The following is a 24,542-nucleotide window of genomic DNA, read 5'->3' as shown; positions in this document are numbered from 1 at the left end:
CCAACAAATATTTTCTTCATGTCTCTTGTAAGTACTGAATTTGTGGGTTTAGATTCTTAACACCCTTTACAACATGTAATTGTAGAAGAGGACGTGGGTTCCAATTTGTGGGAGTATATATCTTTTCAATTATCAAAAATATATAGTCTCCTGACAGCTGGGCAATTGGGAGGCAACTGTAAACTACAATAACGGACCCAACTATCTCGGTGCCATTCTTGTGCTAAGAGATACCTTTATAAACAAAGCCCTGCAACACATTTAATTTTTTTCATGGGAATGTTTGTGTTCTTTGACGTAATGTAATGTCAATAGTGTTTTGAAGAAAGAGGCCGGTAATGGTGATAAGGTAGACTCTATTGATTTTCCGACTAGTATGGAGTATCTAGGTTATATGGGGAACGTGAATGAAGTGGGTGCTTTGAAAAGTGTGGTATACATAGTTAATATTTGGATAGATGCTGCTTTTTTGACATAATAGAGATGTTTCATTTCCTTTACTAGCAGGTGGGTAATATAATTATGGACCATTACTATCTAAATGTTCGAGGGTTTAAAAAGACATACTTGAACCTTCTGTGGTACCAAAAACAGTAAAATAACACCACTCCTCTTTGTTTAAACTGGGATTAGGATCCAGCGTGGCACACAGAAAGGTATCTCGGTTTGGGGATTAGCTGGTTCTACAATAAGTCTTGTTAGTTTTTGCTAATATTGCCAAGTAAATAACAATTATTTAACTTAACCTAGTTATTTACAAGAAGACAATTTAAATTAGCATGCAAATAACAATTGTTCTCCTAAGGAAAGAGGTGCAATGGTCCGTAACAACAGTTCAGAATTCATCGTATAGCATGATAATTAGGGGAGTAGATCAATGGGTTAATATATTTCATGTTCATACTGGTCATTCATAGAGCCTATCGCACAATTAATTAAAATCATTGCATTTTAAAAATACATTTCCAATAAATACCAAAAACACTTAAACAAAAGCTTGTGCCTAATCTACAATGAGCACAGTGAGCATAGCTATTTAACAGGTCTACTGGAGTTCCTATTGGAAGGCATCAGGAAAAGTGTGGCTTTAATTGGACAATATAAACTAACTCCATCTGCACTGTTAAGTAGGTTGACAGCTTCATTGAAGCACATCACGTCCCATTAGTAGAAGCAAATGCATTTAGATGATTTTGCAGTTTTGCATCTGCTGTTGTTTTCTTCTGCCCGAACGTTTTTTAGTGACTTGTTTTAATATCAGTTTGGAGTATTTGAAATCGGGCAGCCACTGAGTTGTGTTAGCCCCCCTCCCCACCCCTTCAATGCTAAAATGTTTCCTATCAATCCTTGGAAAGCATGATAAAGGTATTTAAGGTTGGGCAAATCCACCATGAGAATTCCTGTGCTAAAATATGCGAGTTTGAATATAAATCCTTGACAGAGAAAAATGAATATGTTATGAAAAGGCAGATAAAACATTAAGTTAGGCTATACCTCAGTTAGATTTTTCTCGGTCTTCAAGATTGACCCGATAACGCCTAACTGGTGTCCGCAATTTATTGAATTCCCAAAAATGAATAAGGAGATGACATTAATATTGTTTTGTAACACGGTGGGTTTTTGAGGAACTTAAATGGTGGTTTTGCGTTAAAGAAGTTTAAGAAGATCGAATGTCTTCGTGGTTTGGCATAAGACTTTTGTTAAGTTTCCAACTTTTAAGTACTCAGTGCAGCATCCGGATGGTTGTGGGTATCATGGTTTTCCCAGATTTTTCTTAAATCATTTCAGCCCCCTTTGCCAGTAAATAAACTGTAACTGAGGGGGATGAAGGGAGGGCGTAGGGGCGATTACTGAGATTCCCTCGTCCCACACATGCCTTCCCTCGTAGCAGGGGAGAGCTGAAAGATGCCACAGGCAGTGAATGAATGGAGTCGTCATTGATTCTTGAGCCCTACTGATGTGTTGGTGGCCTGCTCTTTTCAAACATAGTCTACTTTTGTCCTCTTTTTGCTAAAGGGTTTTGCTATCCAGAAATCTCTTTCAGGCTAATGTGATTCTCCAGTTATTCACCCTCTCTGTGCCCCTCTTCCTTCTGTTTCCTGATCACAGTACTTAGCATGTTGTTAAAACTCTGGTCTAAAGTTAGATGAATTCCCATGTCACTGACTCTCTCTGTGTGACACCTGAACTCCAAGAAGGCCACTTTCTATGTGCATGAAACCACACAAAAATGTGCCCCAACTCTGTTAACTGCTGCCGGATAATAGGTTGATTGGACAATGTCATTATTGATTGAGATCAGAGCACTTGACACAGATACCAAAGAATAAATACACCCAACAATATGAACAGGTAAAAAACACAAACATTAGAGTGAAATTTGAATAAAAGGCTTCTTGACGTGTTCGCTAAATTCATAACCACTTAGGAGCAAAGGGTTTCACCTCATCGTACTCTGTTGTTGCTTTATGTGACATTCAACAGTTCTGCCTCGCATTGGGTTCTTTAGTATGGTTGCTTAATGTGACATTCCCTGAGATGGGAGTAGCAGAAGTCAAATTATCTCGGAGGATGCAGAACTAATAGGGATTGCAGTTAGACCCCTGTGAATTCCCTGGGAAATGAGAATTTACTAGGGAAATCTATCATTTCGCATCTGGTTCGCCTGGCAATTTTTCTTTCTTCCCCACAGTTTTCTGAGTTTTCAGCAGCCAAAATGTCTTGGGGATCGATGATAGACCTGCTGTAATTTTACAGACCCCAAAATTCCCAAAGGGGCCGATAACACGCTCAATGCCTCCATGAGGAAGTATGGGGCTCTTGTAATGAGGCTAGAGCGAGCTAGGACTTGAGTTTCTTGCTGAATAAAGCAGACTGTTTAACAGGAATTGTTTAATTCCTTTCCTGAAGGCAGTGTTTGAGGTCCCAGTCCTAGGTGATTGGGAATCCTGTTCCAGATTTTTGCGCGGCTCCTGAGTAGGATTAGAAGAACGTTTTTTGGTTTATTGAATTTCGCTTTTCTAGAGTGAGCACCTCCTTGGTTTTATGTGTTACCAGATTTTCCAATTTAGACCTTGATATACCATAGATTACAGATTTACTAATCCTGAATCTGTTGTATTTGCTCTATAGGGTAAAGCACCATATCCTCCTCTTGCGTTTTCCTTCTATTCGCGGTACACGTTTTCTACTCGGAGGTCAGGTCTATTTTTGTTTTGTTTTGTTGTTTGTAACTGTGTCTCTTTCATGGTAAATAACTTTGTAATTGTAGTCCCCTTTGAGTAACTTATTGATTGTTCACGTCTTACTATTGTGATGTATTGCATGGCCCTATTACTCCTTCGTTCTGATATGAGTGTGGGCTGGTATTGAACCATTTCCTAGCATGTGATTACCAAACGATTTTTTTCCTCATCTTCCGTTTACTTTGCAGCTCCCTACAAACATATTCATATTATGCATAGTGAATTACTTCAATGTCTTTTTTAGGGAAAAAACATCTTAGTAGAATTGCATTTTTACAAAAGCATCACTAATCCATGAAACAAATCTATAAATGAGTGTTCATGTAAAAATAAAATAGAAAACTCACCTTATCGTCGCTGTGGCGCACCTCCGCGTCAGGACTCAGGACCCAGGAATCAGCCAGCTGTTCTGACCAATCACAAAGCTGCAATTCAGTGTTGTGATTGGTCTGAGCATCGTGGTTCGATGCTCAGCCAGGAACAGGGAGATTGGGCAAGTTCTCCACGCAGGCTGTAATGCAGTGTGGGTGGAGAACAGGGCATATCACTGAGAGTGGGCAAACTACTCCTCCCCTGCTCCTAGAGTAGAGCAGCTCTGCCCATCCCAGCTGCAAGTACAAATAAAATGATAATTTGGGTTTAGTTATTATCATTTTCTTTTTCTTTTAGTTAGACTGCTTAAAAGCAGCGGGCAACTCTCCTCCGCCGCTGCGGGGAGCCGCCATTGCACTCTACCACTGCTAGCCAGTGCTAGAGTGCTTGTGCTCTCTCCCTAGCACATGGTAAAATTGACCTACACCTGATTGGCACATTTAATTTACTTATAGGTCCCTAATATGTGGTATGATGTGTACCCAGAGCCTCTAAATTAAATGCTACTAGTGAGTCTGCAGCACTCATTGTACCTCCCACTAAAGTAGCTGTTTAAACCATGCCTCTGCAGCTTCTACTGCAATTTTAACTGCCATTTCAACCTGGCAAAAAAAAAATTGCCAGGCCTAAACCTTCAATTTTTAATACATATAAGTCACTCCTTGGATAGACCCTAAAAGCCCTTGGGCAGTGGGCATTGTATTTATTTAATTTTTGGGGTAATATTTCTTTATTGACAATTTTGACATTTTACATCAGTGGTGGTAGCGTCATCGGTCGCTCAAAACATTGGCCTGAATACATAACATAGCGGCACCTTATGTGCTGTGTTCTTCTCATAAACATTAAACATGTGGGGGTTATACGGATGTGTGGAAGGGGATGTTTATGCTTGTATCCCCGAGGAGCAACAGGTGGGAGGGTCGGTGTTGGCCTTGCTACTCTATGCGAGTGTGAAATGGGGTGTGGTTCTGGTGCAGTAGCACAGCCATCAGTGATTTGGGATATCACAGGTGCAGTTAGTATGCTGAAGCCAATATAGCCTCTGGGCATAAGGATCAGAATGATATGTACGGGGTGTTTGTCAATACCTGGGTGGGACGTACAGGACATGCGCTATTGACCTGTGTGACTGGGCTTCGACAGCGCTGCCTTGTCAAGGAAGGGGAAAGAAGAAGAGGAGAGAGGAAGAAAGACAAGAGGCGACTGCAGCGAGGGCATGAGAGGGGGTACAGGGAGAGATTATGAAAAGGGCATGGTTATAGATGAGAGAGAATGGGGAAAGAGGAGGGATAGGAGGGTAGAAGGGGCTGTAGGGGTGCGGGGGTGTTTGTTCGGGGCAGAGGTCATTGTATTTAAAGAGTAGGACTTTTCTTAGGTTTTACATGACCTGGTAGTAAAACATTCCTAAATTCATTTTTCGCTATTGTAAGGCCTGTCTCTTCCTTTGGATAACATTGTGTTACCTTATTATATTTAGTGCTATCTTTTGATTGGGTGCAGCTAGATATGTCAAGTGTGAACTCAAATGAATTGTATTTTAGAAACGTCTTTAATGGTGAAGTTCGATTTTTAAGCCACAATTCTCAAAATTCCACATTTAGAAAGTTTGAATTTTCTCATTCTAACCATTTGATGCCTGCTGCCAGGGTCCTAGGTCATATTACTGTGAATATCTTAGGTGTTGGCCTTTGTGTATTCCTTCTAGATAGTGAAACAAAGGGAGACTAGTGGTTGACAGGATTGACCATCTTTCCAGGGTGGTTGAGGAGAGGCTGTTACCAGCCCCACTTACATTTCAAAGGGCTGCCTCTAGTAGACACACCTGACACTAATCATGTGTCACCCCAGACTTCTTGGAGCCTTGGCAGGGGAAGGGAAGATCCTCCCAAAATGTGATGTGAGGCAGTATAGGGAATACCCACACTTCAAAGGCTGGCACCAGTTATGAATATTTGGCACTTAGAACGCCACTTTTGTACACTTTTGCACATGTGGATATTACAGAAGATGGACTACCATGTTTCCCAGAGGACTGTTCTGCTGCTTGACTCCTGCCTTGCCCAGAAGTGGAAGGCCCTTCTGTTAGAGGCTGCCCTACTCTGTGAGATGAAAGGCTGCACCTGAGTCCATCACATAAAGCAAATCCCTAATTTCATCTTTTACATCGTAGAAAGTCACTAAAGTGAGCTTAGTTTAGCAAATAATCCTGTTTACATTTTAAGATGAGGTGAGCTGCTATATGAGCCAGAATAAAGAACAACATAGACTTGAGAAACAAATTCCCCAAAAATGCCACAAAATATGGGAGAAGAGAAGTAAGGGAGCACAGTGAAAAAAAATGAATCCAGCTTTTAAAAATATCAGTGTGGCACGCCTCCGCCAGTTAAATACACTGCCCTGATTTCTGGCTACATCACTGACAAATAGAACTGACAGTATAGCACCCAAACATCGCCCTCTGTACACTGCCTTCCAGTATTGACCTCTCCAGTATGACTTATTTTGCAGAGGTGGATTGGCACAAATCTCCAGGGATACCAAAACGGTGGAGTGCCAGGACCAGTTATTGTTTTTTTTCAAATTGCTACCCAACCTCTACACATACAAAAATGTATCACATTCTAACAAAGAAACATGGAATCGCAGCTGTGAAACGGATTAGTAATTGTGGGTAATCATGATCTCCAAGACAATTTTGTTATCAAGACATTGTAAATTCACGGGATGCCATTATAAATAAATTACATCTTCGAAGAATATTTTTGACACACCTTTGACACATTTTCCTTTCCTCGTGAGCTCTTCCACCCGCTCAGCATTCCTGAAAGCTTGACTCGCCTACACTAGCCTTGTGTTAAGATATTTTGTAATATGTGGACACAGATAATTAATATAACTGGTCATCGTGGTACTTGAAGTTTTGCCTGTGGTCCAGTTCCTAGTAGTATTCCTGATTTGATTATGGACATACGACTGTTGTGGTAATGCCCAAGTCCACCCACTCACCTTACCCAGCCTTAAAAGAATTGCACTGCCTGTTGATTGACATCAGAATCAAATCTAAGCTATCCCGCATAGCTTTCAATGTCATGAACTCCGACCAGCCCGATTCCCTTTTCCACACCCTTAGAGCATAGGATGGAATAAACATCTAAAATACCAAAGGTCATCTCTGACTTCAGTCAGAAAACTGAAAGCACTTGCATCCGACTGCCATTTTATCTCTAGAGCAGCGCCATTGTTTTAGAACTCCATCAGAACTGAAAAACCTTCTATCCAAATTCCTCCTGCATTGGGGTCTCATCCGCTTCCAGATCCTCACATCTGTCTGGAATTAGTGTTTTTTCCAGTCACAACTTCTGTGCACTCTACTACCTCTCTTTACCTCCTCCACCCCCTGTCTTTACCCCCTCACCCTACTACAACAGTAAATTGAACTCTGACCTCCACTTTCTCTACTACCAGTACCATGATTCATTTATGATGTGAATATTGTTGCTATTGTTATCCCAAGAGCCACTTTGGCACACAGTTTCATTGTAACCGGAGAACTCAGTCGCCAGAGTTTATATCACTGTAAAGTACACTAACATTTCTAGTTTAAATAGTGGTCCAGAAAAATGTAAACAAATAAAATAAAAAATAAAAAGATTCACAACGAAGCGGCATGTTTTTCATTTATTTGAATAACAAAAAGGTACCTCTATTGTTCCTTGTGCTGACTGGAAATACAACAAGCATTTGCAATGTAATAGGTCTCGCATTATTTAAGTTTGAGCTATTGGCATTGCTAAAAATAATGCAACACCAAAAGCTCAAACTTAAATAATGCGAGACGTATTGCATTGCAAATGCTTGTTTTTAAAGTTGTCCTTTATCAGAATACCATAGGCCATGTTTTTCACACACTATTATCCGCCTTCCTTCCTGCCGACACACATACAACCCCCTCATCAGCTGAGGCAGCGAAGCTCTGGGCGATGTAGGTGAGCTGAGGGGGGGCTGGAGGGGTTTCTGTTCAAGGACCATTCACTGCTCATCCTGGGACTGACCCGTGGACACAAAAGGGGCCCGTGCTGCCTTGTTGTGTTCACTAGGATCAGCAAACGTGCCAAATGTCTCTTCGCCCAAGGCGTTATCTTAGCAAAGGCTGGCTCTGCTCTCAGCTGGGTCTCGTTATCAAAAATGTATTTCTATTTAGCCTGTTGTGCGAGGTGCCAGTCATCGCGCTCTTTGGAACTGTTTATTACATTAAAGAGATATCTGTGTTGCACTTTTTCTTTTTTCATGTATCAAATGCACATTTTTGCCAGTGTAATGCATAACTCTGAGCTCCCTCGGCAGTCTGTAAACTATAAAAGCATAAAAAACAAGGCGGCACTGATCATGCAGAGACTAAACATTTACTAACTTGTTGCGAAGGAGCAAACAAAAAACCAACAAGTTTAATAATGTCAGAATATGGGCAAAAGAAATAACATCACGGACAACGGGAGGGAGGGCGGGCGGAGAAGGCATGGACAACGGGAGCGGGGGATTTTGAAGGTACAGACAACGGGAGGGAGGATGATCGAGGTGGGCAGAGACAGCACAGACAACGGAAGGGAGGGCGCGTGGGTGGGGAAGGCACGGACAATGGGAGGGAGAATGTGGGGGTATTTTGAAGGCACAGACCAGAGGAGAGAGGGTGCGGGGAGGTGGCCGGAGAGACGACACGGATAACAGGAGGGTGGGCGGGCGGAGAAGGCACGGACAACGGGTGGGGGTAGGGAGGAAGGTAAGCAGGTAGAGAGACGGCACGCACAGACAATGGTCGGATGGCGTAAACTTGGCCCGGCCATTAAAACATTTTACACGATAGGCAGAAGTTTTACTTTAAAGCATTTTTTATTGTTTTTTTGGCATGGGGGGATTTTAGTGATTTGGGGCAGGGGCACTCACTCACAGTGTCCATCCCGCCTGCCTGCCTCCCTCGGCTGTTTCTGCCTCGCGCACACGGAAAGAGATAAACGAACCGAAACCTAAGAGGAATGTGTTCATTGCCCTCCCCGGGTCAGTCTCAGTCAGCCTGTTTATCAGCGCTGCGCGCCTCTCTGCATACTCCCCCTGCATTCCAGAGAGGCGCGCGTCGCGATCCGGTCTGCAATGCATGCGAGGCGCGCGTCGCGATCCGGTCTGCAATCCATGCTGTGGAGACAAGACCTGGCCGCGCGCACAACGTTATCCTATGGGGAAACGCTGCGCGCTGCCAGGTCTTGTCTCCCTTCCTCGGTCTCAGACTGCTGAGACGATGACTATAGTTCCCGCTTGCGAGAACGCGCTTTCAGCGCGTTCGTCGTAGGAGAGACCTAAAAAGCTAGCCAGTGTTATTCAATGCTTTGGTACTTGTTTTTGTATTAATCCTCCATGCTGAATCTGTACAAGTGTCCTCTTATAATGCTTTGTTTCTTTCCTTTTCGTTTAGATGATGTATTTCTAGCTTGATATTCACAAATGATATCATATATGTGACTTCGTGTATGAAAGTTATATGTATGTTCATATTTCAAAAGTAACACATTTTTTTAAATAATATACTTAACGCAGGAATGCACATATTTCACAGAGATAGTTTTATAAAGAGTTTAATGTTTAATTCTTTAGTACTTCTAATTTCTAAAACGAATATCATCTTGGGAAAATGAAGTCTGTGCCATAATATACAAAGCTACAATGTGTAGTATGCAAAACAACAATCGATGGAGAGAATGCAGAACAATGTCATACATTCACCCCAGGACAGAGATCTGAGCCTAAATCCATCGCTTTTTTGCACTCCACACCACCCCAGTTCAGACATGGCCATATGCAAATCAGCCTTGACCCTGTGCCTCATGGGAACAGTCCAGCCCGAACTGCCAAGCCATGTCTTCCCTGGACCGGAAACAAGCATCCTGGGACCGGTTTCGGAATAATAATCCTCATCAGCCAGGCTATCTTGAATCCAGTGGCCAAGTGAGCAAGGGACTCACGTCTTAGCATACCCTGCCAACTTAGGGCGAACAAAGCGATACAAAAGGGGATGATGGATGGAGCGTTTGAGCAAATCAAACACTCACCCCCAGTGAGTTGGCCTGAAGCTTCGTGGTAGCACTCCCCGTGCACAGTTAATATTGTAGCATGAAGGGTCATGCTGACGGAACTTCGTGTTGGTGGGTAATGCAAGTGACTAGGGTTTGGTGCCGATGGGCCCATTGTGGTTTCAAAGAGCCCAAAAACGTCAATTCAGCTCCACTGAGCCACAGCAAGGGTCTAGGACCTGAGGGACACCACTTTGGGGGGGGGGGGGGGGGTCAGGGGTTTACTCCAGCTGGATCTGGGTGCTGGTTCCAGTGGTTGGGAGTCCTTTATGTCCCTGTGGTTCTAAACAGGAGGCCAGCAGATTATCCCTTGGATTCACTCAGAGAGTCCTGAGGTCAGATGCAGGTCCAATCCCTCTGACATAGGCAGGAAGGCAGCAGGGCAGCAATCCAGTAAGATGGCTGTCCAGCAAGGTGGTAGTCCGGCAGGGCAGTAGAGTGGCAGTGCTTTCAGCAACAGAGATGTCCTTCCTGGCAGCGTCTCCACTGGCCCAGAAGTTTACTTAAGAGTTGGTGCCTGAATTTGAATATTTATGCCAGGTGCCTCCTTTGAAGTGGGAGAAGCTTGAGAGGTTTCACTTTGAAACCAAGAGATCTCCTGCCTCCCATGCACTGGCTCCAGACTAACTACATGGGGTATGCAGCCCTTTGTGGAGGCAGGATACAACCTATTCAAGTGTAAATAGAGATGTGCCCAGCTCCGCCTTCTCATCCTGCCAGTGATGGCCCACCCAGGCACACCCAGGCTGTCTTTGTGTGGCTGTCTAGGAGGAATACACAATGCCCAACTGCCATGTGACTCAGAGCCAGGCTGCAGGCACTAAATGGCTAAGGCACGAAAATGCCAACTTTCTAAAAGTGAATTTGTTTTAAATTATAATTTAAAATTTCATTTGTAATTTACCATGGAAGAGGGCTTTTAATTACAATTCTTTGGACACCCCTCACTCGACCTGCTCCAAATTGAAAGTTATAGCTTATTGAATTCAATAAGGTAACACCAATGTTATCCTGTTTGAGAGATATAGGTGAGGGTCTTCCTGGGCCTCACCAGATTTTACAGGAGATTTGTCAACTGGTATGACACCATTGCTGCTCCCTTGACTGAGCTGACTTTTAAGAAGCAGCCCAGAGAAATGATCTGGATGGAGGCGTGCCAGAACGCTTTTGACACCCTGAAGAGAGGCCATGTGCATGACACCTGTGCGCAAGGCCCCTGAGTTTATTGTGCAGGCTGATGCCTCAAAGTATGGCATACTGGTTGTGCTCTCACAGCTAAATGAAGAGGACCTAAATCAACAAGTATCCTTCATCAGCAGGAGGTTACTTCCCACAAAACAGAGGTGAAGTGCAATAGAAAGTGAAGCATTTACAGCGATCAGGGCACGGAAGAAGTTGAAACCAAACCTGTTTGGGTCTCATGTCCGGGTTTTCATACAGACCAGAGATCCCCCAGAAGGCTAATGCAAAGAGGGGGAGAATCCCAAACTGTTTAGGTGCTCCATCTCCCTACAGGGAATAGACTTTACAGTGGAGTATTGCCCTGGAACTGACCACGCCAATGCAGATTCTTTCATCTTAGTGATGAGAACTCCCAAAAGGGTGGGTAGTTCTCTCTGCATTCATCGGGGGGCATATTGGACTGAACATCCTTGGTGTGGTTTTTCTCCAACTGTTTGCGTTCCTTCCTCCTGTTTTTGCTGGCTTGAGGACTCTGCACACTTTACCACTGCTAATATAAGAAACAAGGGAACCCTTCTAGGTAGTAGAGGACCTCGGGTAGTTACTAATTTTAAAGAAGACAAAGGTCCTAAACTTTTAGATGCAAAGCAAAATAATAAGCACAGGCTTAGAATAAGAACTGTGTGTCTTTTTCCTCCAATGTCTAGCCGGACAAGGGGGTATTTATTTCAAAAGATTAGGTAAAAGGATACAGAGTTTAAAGTGGAACAAACCACAAATTGATAACTGGGCAAAAGCCTGTAACAAGTCAAAGGAAAAAACAATACATGGGGAAAAGAATAACAGGCAAACCGGTTGGAGCAAGAGGTGGCTTACAATACAATGAAATCTTATGTAAGCTCAAACCAACAGTGACTGCAACACATATCAAATGAAAAGGATGTTTGTACAGTACTGCTTCCTTTTCAAATTAAAATTAATCACTTTACCACTGCTAGCCAGTGTTATATAAACTGCACTCTCTCCTTTAAACATGCCAGGGCAGGGTGCACTCACAAAACGTTTGACACTAGTAGTTTGTGTCCCCAGTAAAGATGGGGCCAGGGCAGGGAGGCAGGAAATTCTAACCTCCTCTGGGAGTGGAACCCTCTAGAAACCTCTCCAACTTCAAAGGTGGTTACTGGTATAAATATTGACCCCCCTCAGACCCAACTCTGCAATACACCTCTGGACCTGTGTAAGACTCAAGAGGACTGCTGTGCTGCTCTGCTGCCAGATGGACTGCTATTGTGCTGCCCTGCTGGCTGAGAACGAAGGACTAGACCTGTACCCGTCATCCAAGGCTGAAGTGACTCCAGAATGGAGCGGAATGTGGCAGACATGTCCAGTGAGAGATGTGCAACAATGCCATTTTTATGAATCATTGTTTTCAAGTCTTCCCAGTTGGAGAATAGAGTATATTACGTACCTCTCCATGAGTGAAACCCATATTGGCCTTAGAGGATGATGTTTTCAGGGGTGTCACAAATGTCAATCGCGGTTGTCAATTTCAGTCTGGGCTCCAAAGAATGGTTCATTCAATATTGGTTTATAACTGGCCCAGTCTGTTGGAGTAGGTCATTCTTTTTAGTATTATTTCATATGTTCGATATATGCTGGAAAGTAGTCAAAGAGAGGATGTTTTTTTAACTGTGCTCCCCTCAAAGGTTAGTTAGTAATAGTTATTGCTAGTGGATGCTTTTGAAGGATTTTGGAAGGTAAGGTTCTGAAAGTGAGCCCAAATCCCAATAGCACTGACAAGTTCTTGGAATTCTGAGGGAGAGATTGGCTAATAAGTCTGTATTAAAAGACAGTCTTCTATTTCTTGCCTTTAGATGGCTTTATGTTTAGTACCTTGTTTATAATGTGAATTTTTTGCATATTAGCTTTGGCCCTAAAGTGATTCACAAGGAATTACAGAAGTCTCAAGACTAAGAAGTCTTTGTGGATGTGCCTCTGCATTTTGGAACTCTGTGCGGATTCTGTTGCTTCCCTTAGTATGACACTAGCCCTTGAAGATCCTGTTTAAGACGTGTAGCCTTTTTGTTTTCTTTATGGAAGTTTTGTAGATCCTTTTGAAGATCTATAGGTGGGCTTGTTGATTGTGCCTACGTATTGCTTTTGTTGGCTTTGTTAGGGTTTCGGGATGTTTTCAGTTTGCTGAATATGTTAAAGGATTTGGTGAGTCCGTGGTTTCAGCTGGTTTACATCTTTTCATGAGTTGTTAAAACAGAGTGCTAATTGATGAATGTTACCTGTAGATGTTCTTATGCAAAGGTTTCAGTTGAATGAAATTAGCTGGTGGTTGCTCTAGAACAGCAGTTCTTAAACTTTTGACTTTGCTGGATCCCTGCTGAATCATTACTGGAATCTGGGGACCCCACTGAGTCATTATTGGAAGGTGAGGACCCCCGACCTCAGCAATTTCTATGATTTGAACTTCAGAACAGTACACAAAAATACAAGTATACACTAAACAAATAGCTCAAATATTGTGTTTAATTCACAGTCTAATATAGAACACCTTTCACATTTTCAATTTAGCTTCTTTATTTGTATATATTTTACCATACCTCCCTCCTCCATGAAAGAGGTTCAGCCCAATGACAATGTGCACCCATCGAGGTTATCGCAGTACTCCCATCCTCAATGCGGCACAGCACGCTGGGAATTCCGAACCAATATATATTCCTCTGTCTCACTGTGTGCTATTGCATTAAAATTTGTTGTAAAGTGCTCCGATACCCTCGGGTCTGGCCAGTGCTATATAAAAGTCCTAAAATAAATAAATAAATTCATTTTAATGTATTCACCTTAATGTCACTTAATTTGTTAACACAGTCACGAAACCTCTGAGTAGGTGTCACAGACCCCCAGGGGTACACGGACCACATGTTAGGACCACTGCTGTAGAGGGTAGGTTAATTACTAATGCTTGTGATGAATCCATTAGGGTGAATAATACATCAAATGTGTGTAGCTCCAGTGACTACCTGTGGGAAACTGGACAATCATAAGTTTATTTCAATGATTCATGGCTGCAGCATGGAAAGTTGGTAACATTTGAATTAGGAGTTCCGACCCAACCTATATTTATTCAAAAATGGTATATCATCACCAATGGCATAAAATGAATCAGAACAAACCATCTTTTCATTTATATTCTTTTTTAATGTATTATCATTTTAATAGTTATCTTTTTACTAAATAGTCCAATGTAAGACATAGATCCCAAAAATATACAATTATTCATAATGACGTTGGGACAAGTTATCATAGAACACACAATGAAAAATTAACATCAAACACATCAGTGAAAAAAAGAAAAAAACACTCCCTCATTCCCCTCATTTACACACTGATACACATGCATAACACTGCAAACAATTGATTCATCACATCATAAACATTCCCTTTATACAGTGTACTATTCACTAGATCAACTCTTTATACACCGCAGGTTGGAGTCCACAGAATTTAAAAACAGTCGACACGCGTTGTGGTGGCTCCAATTTCCAATTCATCTTCTATAGATCCAAACTTCAACAAACAATTATAATGCCACAGTCCTATACTTAATATTTTGGATATTTTTTTGAATCTGCAACTCTGGGTTCTACCACAAAATACTCTGATGTATCAGGTTTCTCTGGTTGCAGTGTTTTTGTCCACGATGGCATCAAAGGAAAGCCTCTGTGAAGCTCCATTGTTAAACAGTCCTTGGGTGAGGGTTAGTGTACAGTAGATCAGCATGAATTCAGTATCTGTCAGGAGTACATCTTCAATGTAGTTGGTGAGTAGTGATTAATAAAGATTACCAGTAAGCCTTGTCTGAACCTTCCTTGGTGGTTATGTGTCAGGTTTTGCCTAATGTACCCCAGGTGTGAAGTGTCATCTCTAAACCAGGTTCTGGTTACACAGAGAAGGTCTGCATTTGAATCGGAAATTTGGTCAAAAATGTTTTGTCAATTGTTTTCCATTTTTTATTGCTTTTTTCATTGACTGTACATTGATCAGCAGGCAGCTCAAAGGGGATATTTGGAGAGAGGAGGCGGGTGTCAGAGGGTAAAGGCATTAGTAGGGCATGTGGAGGGTAGGGGGAAGAAGATTGGTATGGTTAGGATGGGAGGACAGCTTGAAGGGGGAAGTGAAGGTGAAAAGGAATAGTAAAATGAGAGGGTGCAAGCCTACTGAGTCAGGGACGTACAAATTTGCTCTCTTAATAATGTGATGAGAATGACAACAAGCATTTGCAATGCAATCAGTCTCGCCTTTGGGACCTTATATGTATTTAGCTGTGCAGTACATTAGCCTGGGTGCTGAAACATCTACTGTTCTTTAACATGGAGGGAAAGTAAGCACCAAACTGTGTGACACACTAGGTATGGGAACACATGGAGAGAAATATTGCCTTTCAGCGGGAAATGGTATAGTCCAAAGCTCTTTTTTAATATAAAGTCAGGGCCTTCGGTGGTCATATCACTGAAAATACCAGATTTGCAAAAAATATTATTGTCTACAGATGCTCGTGGAAGACCATTTCTATGAACTGAAATCTAGAGAATGCTAAAGTGATTCTGGTATTTCACTGTCCTCTGCTGGTCGTTTTCTATCATGAAAGTTAAATAGAGGCAGACGCCTGAAAAATAAAAAAAATAAAGTCCCTCAGCAGAAAGCAATTCTGGTATTTTACTGACCTCTGTTGGTTGTTTTCTATCAAGACAGTTAAATAGAGTCAGTTGAACAGAAATAAAGTCCCTAAGCGGAAGCAGACAAGTCCTAGGGATGATCTCCAGAGCCCACAAAGTACATACACATATAAGTATATAACAAGTCCTAGGGCTGATCTCCAGAGCCCACAAAGTACATACACATATAAGTATATAATAAAGTATATACAAGTGGTCTTGAATGTTCAACCTAAAAATATGATGCGTGGAATGCTTGAATTACTGTCAGTCGTAGTTACTATGGGCTGCATTCCAGACCACTGGGTATTTTGCCCACTGTGCCTTTGCCCAGCTTCAGTACTACCATACCAGGTGATCACATGCAACCACAGACTGTTTTCAGTCTATTTGAGCCTTGTCATTGAAGGACAGCTTGAGTTTTATTGGATGGGGCCTATGTGGACTGGAAGGTGACCTGAGTAATTACGAGTGGCTGCGTTTGATTGAAGCATTTCATCCATCCCCATTTATGTCTGGTTTTAGCCAATGCCTTTTGTTTTTTTCAATAATAATAATATCTATATTGTACATATTTATTGGGGCCTTCAGTCTGCCCTCTTTGCCCATTATTCTACTGTAGTGCCTTTCACATTTTACTTCTACGTACTACAGCAAACAGCATGGGGCAAACCGTCAGCCCCCTTCAGCCATCAGATTACCTGACTGACACCCACCGACCATGCGTGCAACCTTGGGTTCGTCCTGGACTCATCATTATCAATGACCCAGCAAGTCAGCCCCGTCTCGTCCTCCTGCTCATGCTTCGCAAGATCTACAGATGGATCCCCACCGGAACCAGAAGGACGATCACCCCAGCCCTTGTCAGCAGCAGGCTGGACTACGATAATGCCCTATACGCGGGAACCACGGCCAAACTCCAGAAAATACTTCAACGCATACAGAACGCCTCGGCACGCCTAATCCTTGACATCCACAGCCATATCACTGCCCACCTGAGAGACCTGCACTGGCTCCCTGTCAACAAGAGGATCACCTTCAAGCTCCTCACCCACGCTGACAAAGCACTCCACAACACCGGACCAACATACCTCAACAAACGACTCACCTTCTACACCCTGAACCGCCAGCTTCGCTCTGCTGACCTGGCCCTTGCCACGTTCCATGCATCCACTGTACGACCACCGGCGGCAGATCATTCTCCCACCTCGCCGCCAAGACATGGAACACCCTCCCCATCCACCTGCGACAGACCCAGTACCTGCTGACCTTCAGGAGACTTCTCAAGACCTGGTTGTTCGAGCAGTAGCAGCACCCCCCTCCCCCCCCCCCCCTACACACACACTTAATGCCTGGACACCCTCAGGTGAGCAGTGCGCTCTACAAATGCTTGATTGTCTGTGAGGCTGGCATTTTGCTCTTGCACAATTTGCACATCTTCACAGTAAGTAGCCTTCTTCAGTTCCAGGTACTACTGGTGCAAAAAAGAAAAATGTATATATATATATATTTTGGCTTTTAAACAATGCTTGTTTTCATATAATACTTTCCTTCGAACAAATACCAATCACAAACAAAATAAGCATTGGCAAATGCCAAAAGGCAATGCTAGAACAATTTGAGTCACCAATGCTTTTTTATCTTTCTGAGTAGCATGCATTACATTAACTCAGTCCTTTGCTGTCCTGGGCCCGTTGAAAGAATGTCATAGCAGGTGTGTAGGAAGGTGGATATCTGACTATGGTTACCCCCAAACTTTTTGCCTGGTGTTTAGCTGGTTTTTGACTTATTTGGCCTGGGATCCTGCTATTCAGGGCCCCAGGCTGATTGCTCTCTCCTTAAAATGGACTCCATGTACCTTAGGTGCATAACACAATTGGAATTGGTTCACCTCATAGGCCCCTGTAACAGTGTACCATAGGTACCCAGGGCATAGGTGTAGCCAAGGCCTGCCAGGGGCTGCAGCATGTATTGTGCCACCCCTGGCCTGGCCTCCATATTTGACACAACTGGCTGATCACTCAGCTGGGGTAAGTTGGTGTAATCACCTCTTACTTAGGTACAGTATGACTGTGCCTAACCCTAAACTGGACACATATGTTCCTATCAGCCACTCCTATGGAAGGCCTCATCAATCCTGGAGGCAGAGTGCTTGGAAATATGTGAGATGGTGCTCTAGCATGAGCTGAGCCTGTCTGCAGCTGTTGGGAACCACTCCCTAAGCTGTTCCGGGATATTGCCATACCATATACTCTTAAGTGCATTATAATCCTTGCGGTTAAATGCTATCTTTGGTTTGGCTTTATCAAAACATGTCGAGTAAGGTGTCATACGAATTGGAATACTATCCCCTCGCCAGTTCTGGCGACGGGGATAGCATTCCACCCTTCTAGAGGGACACGACATGTGTGTAGCCTTAACCCTGGTTAAAGTTAAACAGAGCCTCAGCATCACAAAATGGATGCTGCCACCACAGACACATGTCTGACCTCCTGCTGCTGGGAGTCCTTCCAGCGAGGAGGGCCTGGACAAAGGGTTTCCTGCCTGGGGAGGTGCGAGCACCACCCCAGACAGGGTTTTGTGTATTGGGTAGGACAGGGCTGAATAGATTGAGACATGCCTGGGGCACACAAGGTGTCCCTGTGCATAAGCCAGCCCAAACCGGTTCTGGGGCTTTCCAGCCCCAGTCCTGGCGAGGAGCTGGACAAAGGAGAGGGGGTGTAACCACCCCCCTTCCTGGTCCCACCCATAGGGGAGGGACCTAGCAGGAGATCCACCCCTCAGATGGGAATAAGAGAGGGAGCAGTGCCATTGCACAGCAGATCATCCCGAAATCAACTTTAAACAAGAAGAAGACTGGACTTCGACATTCTGCTGCACAGAAGACTGAAGAGAATCTCCCTTGTGGCCTAGGAGTGGCCACCCTGTGAACACAGGTACCAACCAGCAACTCGACGTCTGCTTTGCCGCCGCCTCCCGCCGGAGACCGAGCCCAGAGCCCGACAAGAACCAGACTCCCAGACCTCTCAGAGCCCGATCCACAGTCCCTGCGAAGAAGGGACCCGTGGAGGCACCGAGTGACGTGGGACCGGACCTCTTGGAAGACACTCGAAAAGCTGACTGCGCAGCTTCTGAGGTATCCTCGATGTTGTGCTTTGGGGATTGAGAACCCCCACCACCGAGTAGCCCTTGCACCGAAGATCAGCCCTCCAGCATCTCCACGATCTGCGTGGGGCCCTTTTGCATTGTGCCACTCGACGCGCCATCCCGGCCACTAGCCACGTGGTCAGCGGCCATCTTGGCGACAAACCCGAAGATTTAAACAGCAGGTCTGGTTGCTCCAGACCTACCCAAGCTCCTGTGAAAAGGAGCACCCGCTCTGACCTTGCTGGTCCGAGTGAACAGCATCTTTCAACTTCTGCGTGGCTTGCATTTGCCAAGGCCTGTTTGCTCCGATCAGGTCGCCGACACCGCCAACAGCGAGAAGCCTACGTGGGACAGCTCGTGACCGACTCCTGGACGTCCTCGACCCCGGGTATCCACGTGGCTGCAGAAAGAAGCTACCCGACAACGCCTGTTTGCACCCGACATCGCCTGGTTCCAATCTGGTTCCACGGTAGTCACTGGCTAGTGACTTTGAACACTGTCCCCTCTGCTTTCAGGTCTTCACATCTTCCGATCCACCCTTGGATCCACCGGAACTCTTCTCATCGAGCCGCCTGCAGCATCTTCAGCTCCAAGCACCATCGACCAGCGTGACGAAACCCGACACAACTTCGACCCTGTGCACCCGCTTCCTGTGGGTGAGGTAACTCAGCTCCGCCGGTGCTCCTGCACTGGTACACATCCCAAGGGCCTGTGTTTTAAGTTTCAGCTCCGTAGGTCACTCGGAAGGTTCCTAACTTTCTAACTTTGTGCTTTTTACGCACCATAGACTTTGTATTGAGAAGTGCGTGCACTTTGAACACTGCACCCGAGTCCCGTGGGCCTTTCCCGACTTAGTCATTGCCAGTCTCGAATAGCTCCAGCGATTCCCAAGGCCCTAGGCCTCTTCACTTTCCTCTAGGTATCCCTTATACCACTTTCTTAGTATATGGTTTAGGTGGCCCCTAGGGCTCATCCATATTGTGCAACTTTTGTGTATTTTAAACTGTCTTGTGATTTAACGCTTGTGCTTCTGTGCTCATAAAGAGTCCAGGGGATTTTAATAGTTAATAAATCAATATATATTTTCAATATATATCTGTGTGGTGTCCCTTTCATTTGGTATTCAAGGGGGTTGTGTATGGTATAACAGCTGGCTTCACATGCCTTTCAGAGTTTAGCCTAAGACTGCTTTGTCCACGTTACCACTAGGATAACTGGTCTACAAGGTTGAATTACAACCATCATCATAAGGGTTGCTTGGCATGGTACAAAGTGATCACTAAGAATTAGTGAGCATTATATACCAGGCCAACTTCTCACAAGGTGTAGGCAAATCCATTTGGTCCAAGTACCACTGGACCGGTTGCTAACAAAGCGATAGTTGTCACGGGGTTCACTAGTGCATTTACTTTTATAGCACAGCATCATAATTTCATTGTTCAAATGTTTCTGCGCGTCCAAGGTAAAGGCTGCAGGCTCGCCTTTCATGTATTTTCGACGAGTCTTGAAATACGCCTTGTCGAGGTCCAGTGAACAGAACATAATATTGACATTTGATGTTCTTCATCTCTCTGCACCGCGGTTCACCTTCTTTTGTGTAGCTTTGTTCAGGCTGAAAATAGCATTTGTTTGATCCTCTTCTCTTCACATTGCCAGGGAGTTTTTTTAAGTCTTTGGTAGCTTTCTGCCGGTGGAAAGAAAGAACGTATGTTCTTGACTTTGCCGTCAGCGCAGTTTAATGGCCCACCCCACCCCCCTTACCTACAAAGACATTCAGTGCGGGCACCTTACTCAAAAAAAAAATCGCCAGGTTGTTAAAATTCTGCTATGAGTTCCTCGGTCTATTTTCATGTCCTACTGTACACAGCAATCAGGCATGTCATGAACGGCTAATTAACCAATTTCCAAATTACAAAATGGGGGATGTTAAATTGGGCAGGATTTGTATTTTACATTCGCTTCGTGAACAATTATTCCGATAAGTGACAGAGCGCGGCGTCAAGGTGTGTGGGCTGCTAAAAAACACACGAGGACGGGGAAATTGTGTTGAAGTGAATTCCTGTGGGAAGCGTTCGCAGAAGCGAAATGCCTGTGCGCAATAAAGACGTGTTTCCTCCGTTTTTGAGCACATTGTCGTGTGTCAAATTCTAGAACCGAAACTGTAATTATCACAATTATGTATTTTCTATTTTTTTTAGTCGCAGTCTGAAGTTTTTTTAATTTATTAAAATTACATTGTCAAACAGACTTCATAATTACGTTTTTTTCTTTTCTTTGCAGTTATAATCGACTCCATATACAAAGTCACGGAGGGTCGCCAGTCGGAAATATTCCACCGCCATGCTGAAGGGAACTTTGACCCCAGCTGCTGTTTTACCATTTACCATGGTAACCACATGGAATGCCTGGATCTGATAACGTCTAACCCGGAGGAGGCCCGGACTTGGATTACAGGGCTGAAGTATTTGATGGCTGGGATTAGCGACGAGGACTCGCTCGCTAAAAGGCAGAGGACACACGACCAATATCCTTTTTGAACGAATGAATATCGCATTACTTTCGGTGCATCTAATATGTTGTGTTACGACCCACAATCAGTGTCTATTTGTTCAGTGACATTTGCCCTGAATTATTATACATAATCTGTGGTCATGTTTTTGCTGAGCTCCCAAGGCCCTTGGTCTGTAAGGGAGCCATTTACCCAGCGCAGGCCTTTCTCTGTGCATCTGGTACTCGTAGTCCTCCGTCTACGAAGGGATAACCAGGATTCCTGGATGAGTTACTCACGCACGGAATCGGGAAGCTCGAAAGCGCTGTTTTATGGAGCACAGCTCAAGAATAAAGAATATGGCGAATAATCAAAGATTGGCAATGCCAATATGTCTGCTCATAATGGCTTTGCCAATGCTTTTTTTACAGTCTTAGATAGCTGTAGTAAATGAGCGCACATCCATTTTGGCTATCTCGGTACAGGGATTTGTTAAAAGAGAAACACAATGATTGAAAAGATGGACGTCACAGATGTTCACATCCAGATTTACTATGTTAAAATAAAACAAAAGCCATTTGAAGATGTCTGCTATGCATGTGCACACCGGTGCAGCCATCTTGCAATGGCGCAAAAACACTTTAAGATGGACGTCCCCCAATAGCAAGGTAGACGGAGAAAATTAAACAAGAGGATCCAGCGAGCGCAATGATGCATAATATACATTATTGGGTTAAAGAGACGGAAGGGGAAACAGAGGGAGATGGGGAGAAAATAGTCCCTCATGTTCGACAAAGCAAAGTTTGATGTCCTCTGAGGAAGGGTACATTATCCGATCAAAACACAAGGAGGCCAGAATGCTCCAGGTTGGGTCCAACACTAGATACAAAGGAAAGCCATTGACTCAGGAGCAGAGAAGTGAGATAGACAAGAAATACATCCTGACATGAACAAGACCTGACATGAAGCCCACTCTTAACTATATGTTACTAAGAGGAAACAATAGGTCTTCCTTATAAACGCTCTGTTGCTGAAACTTAAAAAGGTGAATTTTATATGAAAATTACTGATTTTCCAAACTAGTTACCAATCCAGGAAATTATCCAACTGAGTTCAAATGCAATCCAACAACAGATAAATGACAACATTTTGCTTAGGGATAGGTCTATTTGTGCAACTGAAAAATATGTGCTCAAATTAGAGGTAAGAGTTATTGTTGTATTGAAACTGTGCTAGCAATGTTTTATTCAACCGAAAATCTTATTTTTCTGTGAACCATTTCATTTATGCATCTCATTTTTTGAAATTATTTTCCTAGAATCATGTACTTTTTCTTCACAGAAACCATGAATATTTAATAAAGATTTGAAATTCATTACAAAAGGCAACAATATTGTATTAAAAATATTTATTTGCATTTTGAGTGTGCAAATAATATGATATACATGATAAAAATAAATAAACTATCATGGTAATGCACTGAGGCGGAACAGAGGAACAATTGAACAGTTCTGCAGAATAACAGTATCTCGTCTCCCATGGATTGTCAGCGGCGTACGAGCGCACACACACAATGACTAACATTCCCATATCGGACTGTCTTGTTGAGCACAGGGCAAAAAAAAAGGGGGGCTCCCAGCAGCGCTGCATCATCCAACCATCAAATGTTTTAAGCATATCACTCACCCAACCATCGTCTGGATTCATCTGGCATTCACTAATGGTTGTGGGGGGCATTTGTGTCCACTAGGGTTCAACTTGGCCCTCAACCACCTTGTGAGTGGCTGCAGCAAAAGTCCCTGGTGAGCCAGGGTCAGGGTCCCAAAACACTGGTTCACTGTCCTCTCCCAGAAGGTCTATCATTGCGCTCCAGATCTCTAGTCCATTTCCACATTATCATCGGAGTGAACTTGCAGGAGCCAATATCCTTCGGCCACTGTCCACTCCAGTAGATCAGCCCTCCACTTACCCCATTTTGGTGGTACCGGGCTGGTCCAGTGAATTGTGATATGCCATTTGGCAAGTACCAATCCCATCTGGGCAAATCTGTATCTTATCTTCCTACCTTTTTGAGGGAGTGGCAAAAGTCCCAGTAGGCAATGTTGTGTTATTAGTTCAGCTTTTGCTCCTGTCACTCTCCGTACCTCCCATAAAATATACCCCCAAAAGGATCTCACTACAGGGCATGTCCAGGTGACGTGTCCAAAGTGAGCCAAGGGTACCTCGCACCTTATGCACCCTAGAATCTCTTTTTAATGAACGATTTGCTTTTCTACAAGAATACAATATTTTGATTTCTCAAAATGTAATTGAATTTTGCTTTCTCAAAATTGAATTCTTTTTTCCTCCAATAACCCAATGAGTTCTTAGTTACAAATTGATTCACGATTTTCCTTATTCAGGAAATTTTGTGGAAGGAAGGGGTATGTGAGGGCGTGTGTTAAGGACAAAGTTCATTTTCTTGTGAGGACAATTTTCTGCCAAAATACACTCATTTACTTGTGTGTAAATTAGACCCAGTCTTACTTGTTACTCACTTGCGGTCATAATTGTGGAGATAGAAGACTCAAAACGTGTTTTCAGGTTTAACAAATAATGCTTGCATTTGAGAAAATGATTTTCTTTTTGACCCTGCATTATGTATGCATCCAGCTGCTTTGTTTCACAGGATTTTTTGCTGCATGCTCAAGGGGGGTGTTTGTTTTTTAATCGGTTTGTTCAATGCTTTTTTCCTCTGTGCAGCACAATAACGTATTGTACTGCAAGAGTCTGACTTACTGTATCATGTTACTTGCATTGCTTTGAAATGGCGGGAATGCTTCATGGTTGTGGGAATGCGAGAACTGGAGCGTTTGCTTAACTCTTCATTCCTTGTCGGAAGAAGGGAGCCACTTGCAGTAATGAAAACTGCATTATGTGTTTCTGGGAAAAAAAACTTGCTTAATATGCCTGTTTGAGAGCAACAATGTCCTCATCAAAAGGCACACGTACGATGAACTAAAACGACATGTTGTATTTGCCACTTGAGAAAATACACCACTACTTCACGAGAACCAATTTCTTTTACTCTCTTCTGTTGTAAACATATGAGGCGAATCAGAGCTTGTGTCACACCAATGACGTTGAACAAGTTGTCTTGCATGTGACAAATGCATTGTAATCAGACCTGCTCCACTGTAATCTCATTAGATTCAGTGTCTCAGCTCTGTACTGAACTTGATAAACAACATTTTGAAAGTGGTGCAGAGCTAGTTTCAAA

At 43.5% G+C, this 24,542-nt stretch overlaps 1 protein-coding gene across 2 annotated transcripts in view; it reads left to right on the top strand.

The window, feature by feature from the left end:
* The window catches only part of PLCH1 (phospholipase C eta 1), an 897,070-nt gene that overhangs the window by 463,674 nt on the left and 408,854 nt on the right, over positions 1 to 24,542 (top strand). For both annotated transcript variants that reach the window (XM_086944121.1, XM_086944120.1), the window contains one exon: positions 21,076 to 21,319. In XM_086944121.1, the coding sequence (XP_086800247.1) occupies positions 21,076 to 21,319 (244 nt within the window). The remainder of the gene's footprint in view (positions 1 to 21,075; positions 21,320 to 24,542) is intronic.

The sequence above is a fragment of the Lissotriton vulgaris genome, chromosome 11 (assembly GCF_964263255.1).
Source record: "Lissotriton vulgaris chromosome 11, aLisVul1.2, whole genome shotgun sequence".
Classification (NCBI taxonomy): Eukaryota; Metazoa; Chordata; class Amphibia; order Caudata; family Salamandridae; genus Lissotriton; species Lissotriton vulgaris.
The sequence above is the reverse complement of the archived record's forward strand: the minus strand, read 5'-3'. Positions and strand labels throughout refer to the sequence as shown.